A 12,617-nucleotide genomic window follows, 5' to 3' on the forward strand; every position below is an offset into this window, starting at 1 on the left:
TACAATGATCAGTCCTGGTGGACACCAAGTTAAGCATGAGGCAGCAATGTGCCCTTGTGGCCAAGAAGGCCAATGGTATCCTGGGGTGCATGAGGAAGAGTGTTGCCAGCAGGTCAAGGGAGGTGATCCTCCCCCTCTACTCAGCCCTGGTGAGGCCACATCTGGAGTACTGCGTCCAGTTCTGGGCTCCCCAGTACAAGAGAGACATGGAGCTACTGGAGAGAGCCCAGCAGAGGGCTACAAAGATGATGAGGGGACTGGAGCATCTCCCCCATGAGGAAAGGCTGAGAGAGCTGGGCCTATTTACCCTGGAGAAGAGAAGACTGAGAGGGGATCTTATTAACGTGTACAAATATCTAAAGGGAGGGTGTCAAGAGGATGGGGCCAGATTCTTTTCAGTGGTGCCCAGCGACAGGACGCAAGGCAACGGGCACAAACTGAAACACAGACACTTCCATCTGAATATGAGGAAAAACTTCTTTACTGTGAAGGTGACAGAGCACTGGAGCAGGTTGCCCAGAGAGGTTGTGGAGTCTCCTTCTCTGGAGATATTCAAAACACGCCTGGACGCGATCCTGTGCAACGTGCTCCAGGTGACCCTGCTTGAGCAGGGGGGTTGGACTAGATGATCTCCAGAGGTCCCTTCCAACCTCAGCCATCCTGTGATTCTGTGATCAGGTAGTCTTACAAACCAAATTTTTCTAAATTTTCTTTTAGCAATATGAATAAAGGTTCAGATTAGACTTTTAAATGCCAGTATGTATGTTCATTTCCCGTAAAAGTTTAGCATTGCCTGACTTACTTCTAGGCTGGCTAAATTTTTTCCAACAGCCCTGTTATACTTGAATACTTATTTCGAAACCTTTGATGAGAGTATCAGTGCTTAATGCCTCATGCCTCACCCCATATTTCTTGGTTTTGAAATCCCAGATCAAAACTTTTAGCAAATAGCAGTAGTGTCTTTACAGCCAGGCTTTTTTTTTGTCTTCTGAGAATTTTGTAGTGTTTTTAAGAGAGAAGTCTTGCATGGCCTCTTTCAGAAATCTTTACCATTTCAGATACTTTGAAATGGTCAAGTAACTATGAATGATTTTGGGTTAACTCACCAGACAGTTTTTAGCAAAATAAAAATGCGCTGCAGGAGAAAAGAGTTAGGAGCACTTCTAAAACAGAGTGTTTTGGTTGTTTTACCCCACCCCATGTTTTCTTCCTCTCAAGTTAGATTGTCGGGGAGACTTAGGTGCCATTTATAAAGTAGGAGAAGAAGGCAGCCTGAGTCTCCGTATGTCGCGTGGTCAGTGGTTGGGGAATATGGGGAAGAAGAGCTCAGATCCCTCTTTGTCTTATTTAGAAATAAGAGTTGAAACCAGGTCTCCCTCCTCTCATGGTATTGCTTTCCCTACTGACCTGTAAGGTGTTTTAAGGTCTTTTTATTGTTTCCTGCTGAAATTGTTTTATTTTTTGTATAAGTTAAATGTGAACCGATTTAGACAGCACGTGAGAGTGACTCTGTTGCCTTGTGTTTAGAGTGGTGGCTAGGCTCTTTTGTAAACGGGTCGTGGAGGATTTAGTTTGGGATTTTGCACGTTCAGGAAAAGCACTCCTGCCTCTGGCCTGCAGGATGCAAGGTTTCCCATGGGCATAGCTGTTCGTTTCCAAGTGATTTTTAAAAAAGCAGTTGAAAGCTTGTGAAATGCAAACAGGTTTTTTTCAATTGGAAGAACTTGAAAAATCCTAGGGAATAAACAGAAAAAAGGCTCGGCTTGATTCTTTAGCCTTCCTTTGCTTTTCTTGAAGCATCCAGCGAAGGTACCAACGCAGGCAAAGAGCAGCCAGCTGCGCCGGTGATGAAGTTACCCTGGGACAGCCCCGAATCCGCTGCAGATCTCGTCTTCGTGATTCAGCAAGGTGTCGTGCTTGCTGCGTCCCGGCCTCGTGCTGCCGCTTCGCCCGGCGCCAGGTGCACCTTCACGGTGGGCCCCGAGCCGGGACTGAGCCGCCTGAAAGCCCCGCTGGCGTAGGGGTGGCAGGTGCAGCGAGCAGATGGAGGCTCAGAGTATCAAGGAAAAGGGCTTTTCTTTGATCTGTGAAACTCCTCGATGTTTTAAGTTGTCCCTGTGATGGGCAGGGGAGCTTGAAAGCAGAGCTAAAACCACCGGCTCGACGCGTTCGTGAAACGGTTGCCGCTGTGAGTAGGGACGGTCCCGTAGCAAAGCAAGGCGGCTTCTGCGTGTGCAGACAGCAGCGAGAGCTGTGCCGGCGGTGCTGAGCGCGGCGCAAGCCGCAGCGGGGGTCCTTTGCCTCGCGGCTCGGTCCTCGTCGGCGCCTTGCGTCTGCGTTTTTGCTTTGGCTTCGGCGATGCTCCTCTCTCTGCAGCGCTACCGTGGGGCAGCGCAGTATCGTCGTCTCAGAGGAAGGATGGGATTAACCTGTTCCTGATGGTGCGAGAGGCTTCCTTGAGTATTCACCTCTCCGCTCCGGATCCGGATGAAGTAGGTGAGGTATTTCGTGCGGATCTGAAGAACTGCTGAAGCCGAGGTTTCGTCCTCTGCTCCGAGAGCTGCGGGAAGAGGAGGCCGCTTCGGAGGCTGAGCTGCTCCTGCCTTTGCTGGTCGCCGTGTGAGCGGCGCAGTGAGATGTGCGAGGCTCTGGCCCAAAATCGTTACTGCCGAGAACCCCATTTTAATTAGCATTCCTGACTGCATCTTTTTATGTTTCATTATGTTGTTAGCCCGACTTGCCACGGGGAAGCGATTTCTTCTGCAATTGTGTGCTGGCTTTTTGTTTTTTGTTGTGTTTTTTTTTTTGTTTTAATCCCCTCTCAAACGCTGCCAGCCTGAGCTCCATCCGCAGCGTGTACACCCACAGACTCTTGGCAGAGATCTCGTTGGGTTTTTGTTTTGTTTTTAAGGATGCTTCACAGCATTTATTTGTTCATTTTTAATTCTCTGGGATATCTACTGGCTCTGCAGTGGAGCTGCACTGTAGCAGCTTTCTGTCTTTGCGGGAAGACACAGCAGTTTTACAGATTAAAAAAAAAAATCAGTTGCTTCTTATGAGAGCTTATATTTAATGCTGTGACTGATTTTGAAGGTTTTGAATAGCTTTTGTGGACTGTGCTCGCAGAGCACCGTCAGTTCTTGGATCGCATCCGTGACAGACGTTTTTGCAGCTAGCTTTGGATGCTTTTCAGGAGCGCAGCCCCTTTCAGCACCAACGCGAGCCTATATCGGACCACGCGGCACAGCTAGAGGAAGATTGATAACAATTTCCTAAGTTAGTCACCAGAAAAAGAGGCCTGTGTCTCCCCTGGAGTTACATACGGCATCTTCTGGAGGGGAGGAGGAGGTGGCTCATAGGTGGGGATTAATTAGCGGATGGAAAAATAAGAGCTCCCGACTCGAAGCCTGTTTAAATGCAGGGAGTGGGGAGCTGGGAACAGCAGGCAAAGGATCCTGAAGCACCGGCTGCCCCCCAGGGGGTAAGGGCTGCCCCGAATTAACGTCGAAACGCAATGGCACGGAGTAGGAGGGCAGTGTTTTGGGACGTCCAGCAGAAGCGCTGCCGAAATGGTGGGGCGGGGATGAATTGGGGTTTGTCGCGTTGCTCCCTCATCTGCTACTGGTAGTAAATGATAGGCAAATTGTAGGCAAAGAGACTCAAACTTACAGCCCAGGCCCCGACAACACTGTGTATTTTATTTCGTTTGCTATTACTTTCCTTCATCTTTTCTCCAAACAGAGGAAGCAAACTCTTCTATCTAAAAAGTTACTCATTAATTTATTTGCATTTATGGCAGTATGCTAGCTCTGCTACCACAGTTCCTTAAGCTGTGCTAGTAGAATCAAAATACACTGTGTTTTTCACTTTTTTTTTTTTTTTTGGCATAGACTTTGGAGAGCATTAGGCAAAAGTATTATGGCACGCTAATGACATTTCCCAGCATTCACCGAGCGCAAATGCTTCAAATAATTTGAGAGCCAATTCTATTTCAGAAACGAATCCAACTGTACTCAGCAGTGTAAAAGCCAAAACCGTCTGAAACGCTAAAGCCACTTCCTTGTATGGGTTTAGCAGATGAATTGCAGGGGGAGTCGGTGCAGAGAGATAACTGTTTGCCAGGGTGGTTCCAGCCCGCAGAACTTTCTCCCTGGGAAAAAGGAATAAACAAAATATCTTAAAATTTATTAGATGTCCGTTGTAAATACTCTTATAATGATAAATAGTAACCTCAGAAGCCTTTGACGCGTCGAAGGGCCGGCAGTGGTGATTCGTAACGCTCTGCATCCTTTGCAAGATTACGGAAGAGTCCCATTGCTAGTTTTCATCTAGTTTGATATTGCAGTTTTCCATGGGAGAGCTCCGTAAAGGCCCCAAGCAGCCAGTTATGCATTTCGGGTTGGATCTGTGATTGCAAGTGGAGCTGTTCAAGGCTTTTCATATAAGGAAAAATAATCATCCAAAGGGGTGTAGTGTGTTTAACACATTGAAAGTTGGGTCTGGTTCCTTGTATTTGGTGAGTATCTCGTGGTCCAGCCGCGGAGTTTCCCTCTCTTCCCTGTGCGAGCGCGGCCTTGGAGCCACGTCGGACCCGCGGCTCGTGGCCTGTCCCCTCTGTGCCGCTCCTGCAGCACCGGGAGCGGCAGTGCTGGGGCAGTCGAGGGCATTTTGGGGACTGAAGACCGGTACGGTGGTGAGGCAACCTTATTCTCTGTATAATAAATTCTACAGAGATGCTACGAACCGCAGAGAGGAAAAACCGCAAGCCTTACGTAGACTAAATCCGCAGGGGTTGAACTGTTGTTGGCAGCTCCTGGGGTTGAAGAAACATGAAAATAACTTGCTGTGATTTTCACCTTCGTTGCTTCGTGGTGTGCAACCCGGTCGGGCTTGGGACCGTGCCCTTTGCGCGTGATGGTTTAAATAGCCGCAGGTTTTACGCGCTGGACGGCGGTGGGTCGGACGCCGCCCGAAGCCCGCGCTCCTTCGCGCCGTCGGCCTGGCGTCACCGTTCCCTGGGGGACCCCGTGCTGTCGGACAAAGTCAACGGGCAGCTCTCTCTGCCGGCGCTGTGTCTGCGTAAGAGTTCCCCAGGGTCCAAATCGCCGAGTTTCCAAGCGTACCGGAGCGGTTTAACGCTGGACGTTACTTTTTTTCCTGCTGTGCCGTGTTGTGACTGGCGCTGCCTCTCGTTTTTGGATTGACCCAGCTGTTCAGCCGGCCCGCCTGTCTTTGGGGTACGCACGCTGCGAAGGAGAGACAGCGCGGCATTTTAACAGCTTTTAAATGCGCCGCTCCCGGAGCACGCAGCATTTTAACTATATTTAACTTCTTTTTGAAAGCCGGTCTAATTTTAATGCGCATGTTTATAATGCGTTTATACTCGGCTACTCCTGCTTTGGAAATGTTTGCAGCCAGGGTGGGTGCGCTCACGCTCCCGTGCAGCGTACGCTCTCGCTTGCAGGAACAGAGTTACTTGGATGAGGAGGGCCAGAGGAAGGAGATATGGCTGGGGAAGGTGATGATATAAAGAAGCTGGAGGATTACGAGTTTCAGATAGGAAGTGACGCTTGGGGTAGGGCAGCTTGCTAGGGGGTGCTCGCAGTTAGGAGGAAGACGCTTAATCTGAAAAAAATGCGTGAAGACAAATATCAGTAGCGGTGAGATGGTGGTGGTGAGATGGGATGGTGAAAGGCTGAGATGCACAAAGACAGGTAGAGAAGGCAAGAAGAGAGGAAAAGAGATGGAAGTGCTATGGAATAAGAATATAGATTGTATGTTGACATGGCTGCTCATAAGTATGGACCAAAAGAGGGCAGAAGAGAATATACGTGACAAAATTGTTTCTAGCGCTAGACCAAGGCCCCAAGCCAGGAGTATTTGTGATCCAGCGAGTGGAGCTTTATGATCCACCTGGATTCAGTAACTTCAAATCCGAAGGCGAGGAAGTGGTTGTGCCATGTTTATGTAGCCTGTTGTCCTCTTCTACTTCTGAGTCGTGATCGCGTTTGCTGCGGAGAGTTTTGTTCTGGTGTTGCATCCTGGCTTTCTCAGCCATTGAAAGGTCCTTAAGAAAATGCAGGGTAAGGCACTGAGATCCCCCAAAGCCAACAGTTTCAGGTAGAGCAGAACATTACAACAGTCGCTCTGAATATCGGTGTGCTGCTTACTGTAGGGCTCGCCGTGCTGGGCAGCGTGTAGCCATCGGCAGTATTTCATCTCCGCTGAGAGATAATCACTACCATCGGTGCTTAAGCAGTTGGCAGCTAGATGCTTGTGGCAATAAAATTTGCTGGTGGAAAGATCATTGCTTCCAAATAACTGTATCGTATTTGGAGTCAAGTTTCTGAGCTTCAAGTCTTGGGAATTTAAATTCGTTCTGTCAGACTGCGGGTTTCACTGAATCCCGGGAAGAGGTAGGCATAAAACAGCTCTGATGCTTCAGTGCTATTCACATTATTCTCCTTCTTAAAGGCGTGATGCTTCAGAAGGATTGTCCCCAGTTTTCAAACTCAAAATGGTTGGTAGAGAGCCGCGCAGGCCTAGAGAGCAGTGAAGAAAGCAGGAATTTTGCACCTGGCAGCTGTTGGAGCAGTGGAGTGGGATGCTACAATAATGCCTCCCCCCTAAAAAATATTTAGGGGCTGTTATCCAGTCGTATTGCGTGTCAGGCTGTCCAAAAGGAGCTTGGAAAATGTTTGAGGAGTTGAACTCAGCTGGGGTGGAGGAGGAAGACGGGCAGCAAATTCCAGTCCCAACAAAAACCTGTGTCTGGGGAAAGGCATCTCTTTCACCAGCACAGACAGCACTCGCACGACTGCTTTGGGGCGACCGCGTGAGAGCCGGGCGGCGTGGGGCTGCCCGGGAGCGGGTGCGGAGGAGGTGGTGACCTGCAGATTTGGCCTGGGGGGCAGCTTGGCTGGGGAGTTTGTGCAAACCGTTCGCCCCACTAGACAAAGCTGTAATTCCCGTGGTGCTTTTTCTCCGTGGTCCAGAATTCTGACCGTTGAAATAAAAACGCGGGAGGAACGGTCCCGGTGCCGGCAGCAGCTGCTGCCGCCCGCTCGGGAGAGGGGCAGCTCTTGGGCGAACGGCACCAGCGCAGCACGAGTTCGTGTGCGGGAGCACCGGGGTGACCCCCGTTATCTCTCAGGGCCTCCACCGCAGCGCTGACGCCGTCCCGTTAGGAAGTGGCATCCCACTTCTAAATAACAGATGTTACTTGTAAATCGGGCAAGGCCCAGGGCTTAAAAAAAAAAAAGAAAGCAGCCTTACAAAGCCCAGGTTTGCAAAGTATCCACAAGCGAGCGCTCTAGACGCACCCCGAGGATACTCGACCTCTTGCTACGTGCTCCTGTCCCACTCTTCGGTGACCCTGTTGATGCCTCCCAGTGCCGTCAGGCCTCTCCTCCCGGTTGCGTGCGGGCCCTGGGCTCTGCCTGCCCCTCCTGCCCTCTGTTCCCACGCAGCGTCAGCCCTGTGGTCCAGCGCTGAAATAATGCAGAATAAACCGATTTAGAACAATAACTATGAACTTTTCCCCCAGGAGCTGCTGCACAATGAAGTGACTCATGGTCGACCCAGCAGGGGCTTTGAGAGTGACCCTGGGTCTTTTTTGCGGGACAGGACCATTCCAAGCAGTCAGTGGAGCACCAGAAATACGACCAGGAATAAATATGCATATAAACCATCAGTGTCACGCATGCTCTGAAGACCTGATGGTACAACGTGATAGGCACTACAGCCATCAGATCCTCCCCTAGCTGCAGACTGGGGGATGTGGATCCAGGATTCACATGCTCTCCAGCTAGGATAACATGGCGGGACATCTATACCGTACCAATTCCATAAAAGTCAGAACTAGAAACCACTTATGTATGGATTTAGCCTGAGTTTACCAGGCCTCACCTCACTTAGCTTCTGAAATCTGATCCGATCCCAGCACAAGATGATGTGGCTGCATGTTTCGATAGTCTTCCTCGCCGCCAGCTGTGCGGAGAACAAGCGGCTCGTTGTGCCGAGCGGAGCAGGCGCCGCCGCAAGCTCTGCTCGGAGGAGAATATTCTATTGTAGCTCGCCATTCTGTGTGCTGTATGTCTAGTTACAGAGGTAAAATTACATAATAGGGGCAAGCTGCAGTGACTCACCGTACTGCCCGTGTGATTTATGGCAGCTCCCTAAACTACGTTTTTGCTCAGCATGCCACATAACCCATAATTGCAAACATGTGAGTAGACAAAAAGTACATTTTTCCAATTCCGTGTTATTTAGACTGCAGCGATCTCTGATGACTAAAACAGAAGAAAATCTTTTTGTACGGGTATATTGTCACCTTTGATCGAACTCTTTTTTATCTTGCTGTCTCCCTCTTGATGAAGTATTTTTTTACAAATTCTTTGTCTTATTGTCTTTTTTTTTTATGCTATCCAAGGATATTTAATTTTTGCCCTATTCCAGCTTTTCTTGCCAAGAGTAATATTCCAGCTGCCTGGAAACTCTGAATTCCGTTGTTTTGAATTCATTCTCGTCTTTGAAGCACTATACATCTTCTCCCCTATCTCTGGGTCTGATCCGTCAGAATCTTCTTCTACGTATTTTAGCCAAGCTTTTCTCATGGATACTTCTGTTCTCTGCTCCTTTTTTCCATCTGTTTGCTACTTCTGTGTTAAGCTCCCCGTCTGTGTTCAGCCTGCACGTCCCTTTCCTCTTCCAAATCCCTCATTTTTGGTAGGTAACCCCATTTGTTGTGGAGGCGCTTAGTTTATTAATTGCAAACGAAGAGGTCATCTTTTCTGTCTTCCCTACTGCAAGGCAGGATCGACTACCCTAGGTCACTTTCTGACGGCTACTTGTTCAGCATTTTCTTCAAGTTGTCCATCTGTGAGAGATTTCACAGCTTTCCGTGCATTTGAGTTCAGTGCTCCGTCGTTGTCACAGATGGAAAGTTTTTCCCGACGGAGTATGGGGAACGTAGGGTCAGGCAATTTAAGCCCCTTTCTGATTGTCCTATCATAGACATGGAGAACAGATTATTCCCTCTCCCCTTCCGTGATATCTCATGTATCTCTGAGGATTATTTCTCCCTTTGGTCTTTTTTTAGTCCAGATAACCACATTTCCTTCGATTTCCTCCTATTAGTGATGTTTTCTAGACCTCTGGCATTCTAGTTGCTCCATACGGTACACTCCAGCTGGTGGGATTTTGGACAGCAAGACAGACTGCTACGTACAATGTTTTCCTGCTATGGGAATGCTTCTTGATCATGTTTGTCACGTATATGTGACCGTATTTAGCTCTTCCTGAAACACTTCCTTATTTAACAAAGAATCTTTGATTTGAAGATCGCAGTTTAAGGCGAGATCATTGATACATGGCATTAGGTGCTCCTGCAGCTCAAGGACAGCTGGTGCGGTTAGACAACGGCAATCCTTTCTTTGGGTTTGGGGGTGGGTGCGTCTTCTCCTCCAAACTTCTTAGATTTGACTTTCTTGAAAAACTTCTCGAGTTTTAGAATGCTCCAGTGAGTTATTTGTGAAGGTTCAACCGTTTCCCTCAGAAAGTTCGTCATCGACGTAGGCAGGATTAATCCACCTGACTCAACCCCCAAATTCCTTTGTTCGTAGTAATTGTTTATAGGCAGGGCGCATGAATTCAAGCAAAAATTTGTTGTAGTTCAAAGGTAACCCATAAAGCGAGAGCAAAGTGTGAGATGTCTGCTAAATCTGATTGGTTAGGATATGGAAATTGCGTTGCCTTTTTTTAATAATGTCTTTTGCATTTTTCTTTAAATATTACTTGTGCTTAAAAGGAAAAGACTGTTGATGTCTGAAACTCTTCTGCTAATGTTTCCTGCCCCAGTGAAGTCTTTCTCTGTACTATTCAGCTTCAAGAAACCCTTGAGGTTTTACTAAAATCAGTCAGGGTCGTGTTCACGCGAATGTGTTCCCTTGTGCATTTGTATTTTTGTAGTTATTTTCTTAAGTAAAAGTCTGGTAATCATTAAGACATAAAGGCAGTGATCATTTGGAAATCACTGTACCAAGCTGGCACTTCTTTCACCATGTCTGTAAACATCTACATACCAGCTTATTAATATGTTTATTAAGTTTTTAAAGCGATGATAAATTCCAAAGGGCTGTACGTCAGCAGTGGCCAGCTATGGGCTCTGCAAGAGCTGGGGTGAAAGCCAGACAGATGACTATCCAGGTAGGAGCTCCATGGTAATAGCATTGCTCAAGGAAGCTGCGCCAGAGCACAGTAAATAAAAGGTATATTTTTAAAGAGCTTATTAAAAATAGTAGATACTCTGTTCCTTTTTAAATAAACACATTTTAAAATCCAAGCAGAATTTATACTCGTGCTTGAAACCTCTTGCAGTTATCAAAATCGTATAAATTAAGGGGGGCAGTGGTAGGCAGTACGAGTTGGCTGGGTTCCACATCCCCGACTTTGTGTTGATGTTAGGAGATAACTTTCATGGGTGAAGCGTAAAAGAAAAATAAACATACAAAGCATTTTTTCTTTGAGAGAACGTGGTAGCTACCACGTTGTCTGATGCAGCGTTTTGTCTAAAACCAAATTCTAGTCTTTCAGGTCTTGCAAGTTGTTACAGAAATTTTGTTCATACCAAAGGAAGAATAAAGGTGATAATATATATTAAGCATTACTGCAAGGCAAGCATGTATCTAGAATGGTCTAATAGGCTGATTTCTACTATATTATTCTTTAGAGGGAGGCTGGTCAGTGACTCAGGTTTTGGGTCACTTGAAGTGTCTGCAGAAATGTTTGTCCAAGGCATGTCTTCAAGTGGGATGTAAGGATAAAATTATACCTGCACAAAGCATAAGATTTTGCAACAATGTAACAAAGTTGGAAAAATATAAGCCAGAAATTCCTATTAAAATTAGGAAGGATGTCTCTCTTTGATGTCCCCAGATAATTTTTGGAGGCAACTAATTCGTCCTTCCCGTCTCGTGCTAGTTTGGTATAGCCCACGGAGTTCTTGGCTGCGAGTTTCTTGTCGGTGAAGCCAACTGCTAGAGAAACCCCTCGGAGATCTATCCTGCCCTTATCCTTGCCATAACTTACCTTTAACTCTCCACTAGTGCACGTACGGGTAAGGTAATCTTTCTCTCGTGGTTAACGGAGCTTGTAATTAAGCTCAGAAGCGTGCAAAGCTCGATGCTGTGAGTTGAGGACCCGCTCGTACTTGTTCAGGTCGCTGCGTGCCGGCCGGCGACACAGCGGTGGCTGGGGCAGCAGATGCGTGCCTTTCCTCTGTAACATGAAATTTTGCTGGAATTTACAACGGTTTTTAAGCTTTACCCTTTCAAAATTTAAGTGGTGTAAACATGCTAGGCTACGCTCGTGCTTGCTGAGCTGTCTTCACTGATGGATCATGTCTGGGCTGCCAGGCCAGCCCTTCTCCGTTGGTCTTCAAGAAACATTTTTGCCTCACGCAGAGAGTGAAATACAAAAGGGAAAACGAAAGAATGGTGTTTGTAGATAGCTGTTACTGAGCAGGCTGGTATGTCAGGAAACCCTTGTGAAGGGGCTAGCAGTTGTCCAAGCCCGCGGCTTGTTTTTATGAATTACGCACGTACTTTCGGATCTCCCTGACCTTTAGATTTTGTGTGATGTTACTGTGACTGCTTTCTGTTTTTCAGGAGATGACTTTTCCTTGATACAGCAAGAAATATATATGGTTAAAGAGTGCAAACATTGCAACATCGTAGCCTATTTTGGGAGCTATCTCAGGTAAACCCCACTTCATCACCTGCATTTCTGTCAATTCTTTCCTAAGACAATGCTCTGTCTGGTTTGTTATTTATATCCTCTCGCACTGTTCTTCTCTAGGCTGAATTCCCTTCTGTTCCCAGTTGACTTTAAAAAATAAAGTGACTAATACTTTGCTTTCCCTGCTGGCCAAAAGGCTGGAATACTTTTATCACTAGGAGCAGAACGAAACTGTTCCCCTAGGGACTCTTGCAACATACCCAAGCCTACTCACTTCCTGGGCAGATTTTAAACGTTTACCACTCCTAACATAAAATAAGCTCATGATTTATCTACAGCAGGAATGCTTTTAGGAATTTTATTTAATGGCAGTATTGTGTGTTGTGAAAGTATAGCAAGCAAGCTGTAAGAGCAAAAATCTCTGAATCTGAGCTGCTGGTAAGAGACCTTTCTCATAGCTCTGCTGTGACAGATGCGAAGTCCTGAAAGGCAGAAGCAGAGTGCTGCCAGCTGGCTGCCTCTTCAAGGACACACGTTAAAAGTTGCACAGAAAGTTGCGGAATATTTTCCATATCTGTGGAATTCTGCCATTTATCAATAGGCTCTTTGGGAATATATATCACCGCTTCTCTCATTTGGTCTCTTTCTATGAGGCTTAATCTTCAGATTTCTTGGAGGATTGCGTTTTTAAAGTAAGCTGGACAGACCAAATGGACTTCAAGTGGAACAAAATAGCTGAATTCCTAAATCCCCAACCCCACTTTTGAAGGCCATGAAGAATTTTTAAAAGACAATTTAGATAATTTCAATTTGAGATTGAAACTGTGAGTTAAAATGTTTAAATCATGTTATCTTGCTGATAGAATGTAAACCTCGGGTGT

At 46.8% G+C, this 12,617-nt stretch overlaps 1 protein-coding gene across 1 annotated transcript in view; it reads left to right on the forward strand.

Annotated features, from left to right (window-relative positions):
* Positions 1 to 12,617, forward strand: part of MAP4K5 (mitogen-activated protein kinase kinase kinase kinase 5) — a 71,363-nt gene that overhangs the window by 23,628 nt on the left and 35,118 nt on the right. Inside the window, exon 3 of the mRNA XM_067295192.1 lies at positions 11,667 to 11,757. Coding sequence (XP_067151293.1) covers positions 11,667 to 11,757 — 91 coding nt within the window. The remainder of the gene's footprint in view (positions 1 to 11,666; positions 11,758 to 12,617) is intronic.

Source organism: Apteryx mantelli, chromosome 4, assembly GCF_036417845.1.
Source record: "Apteryx mantelli isolate bAptMan1 chromosome 4, bAptMan1.hap1, whole genome shotgun sequence".
Taxonomy (NCBI): Eukaryota; Metazoa; Chordata; class Aves; order Apterygiformes; family Apterygidae; genus Apteryx; species Apteryx mantelli.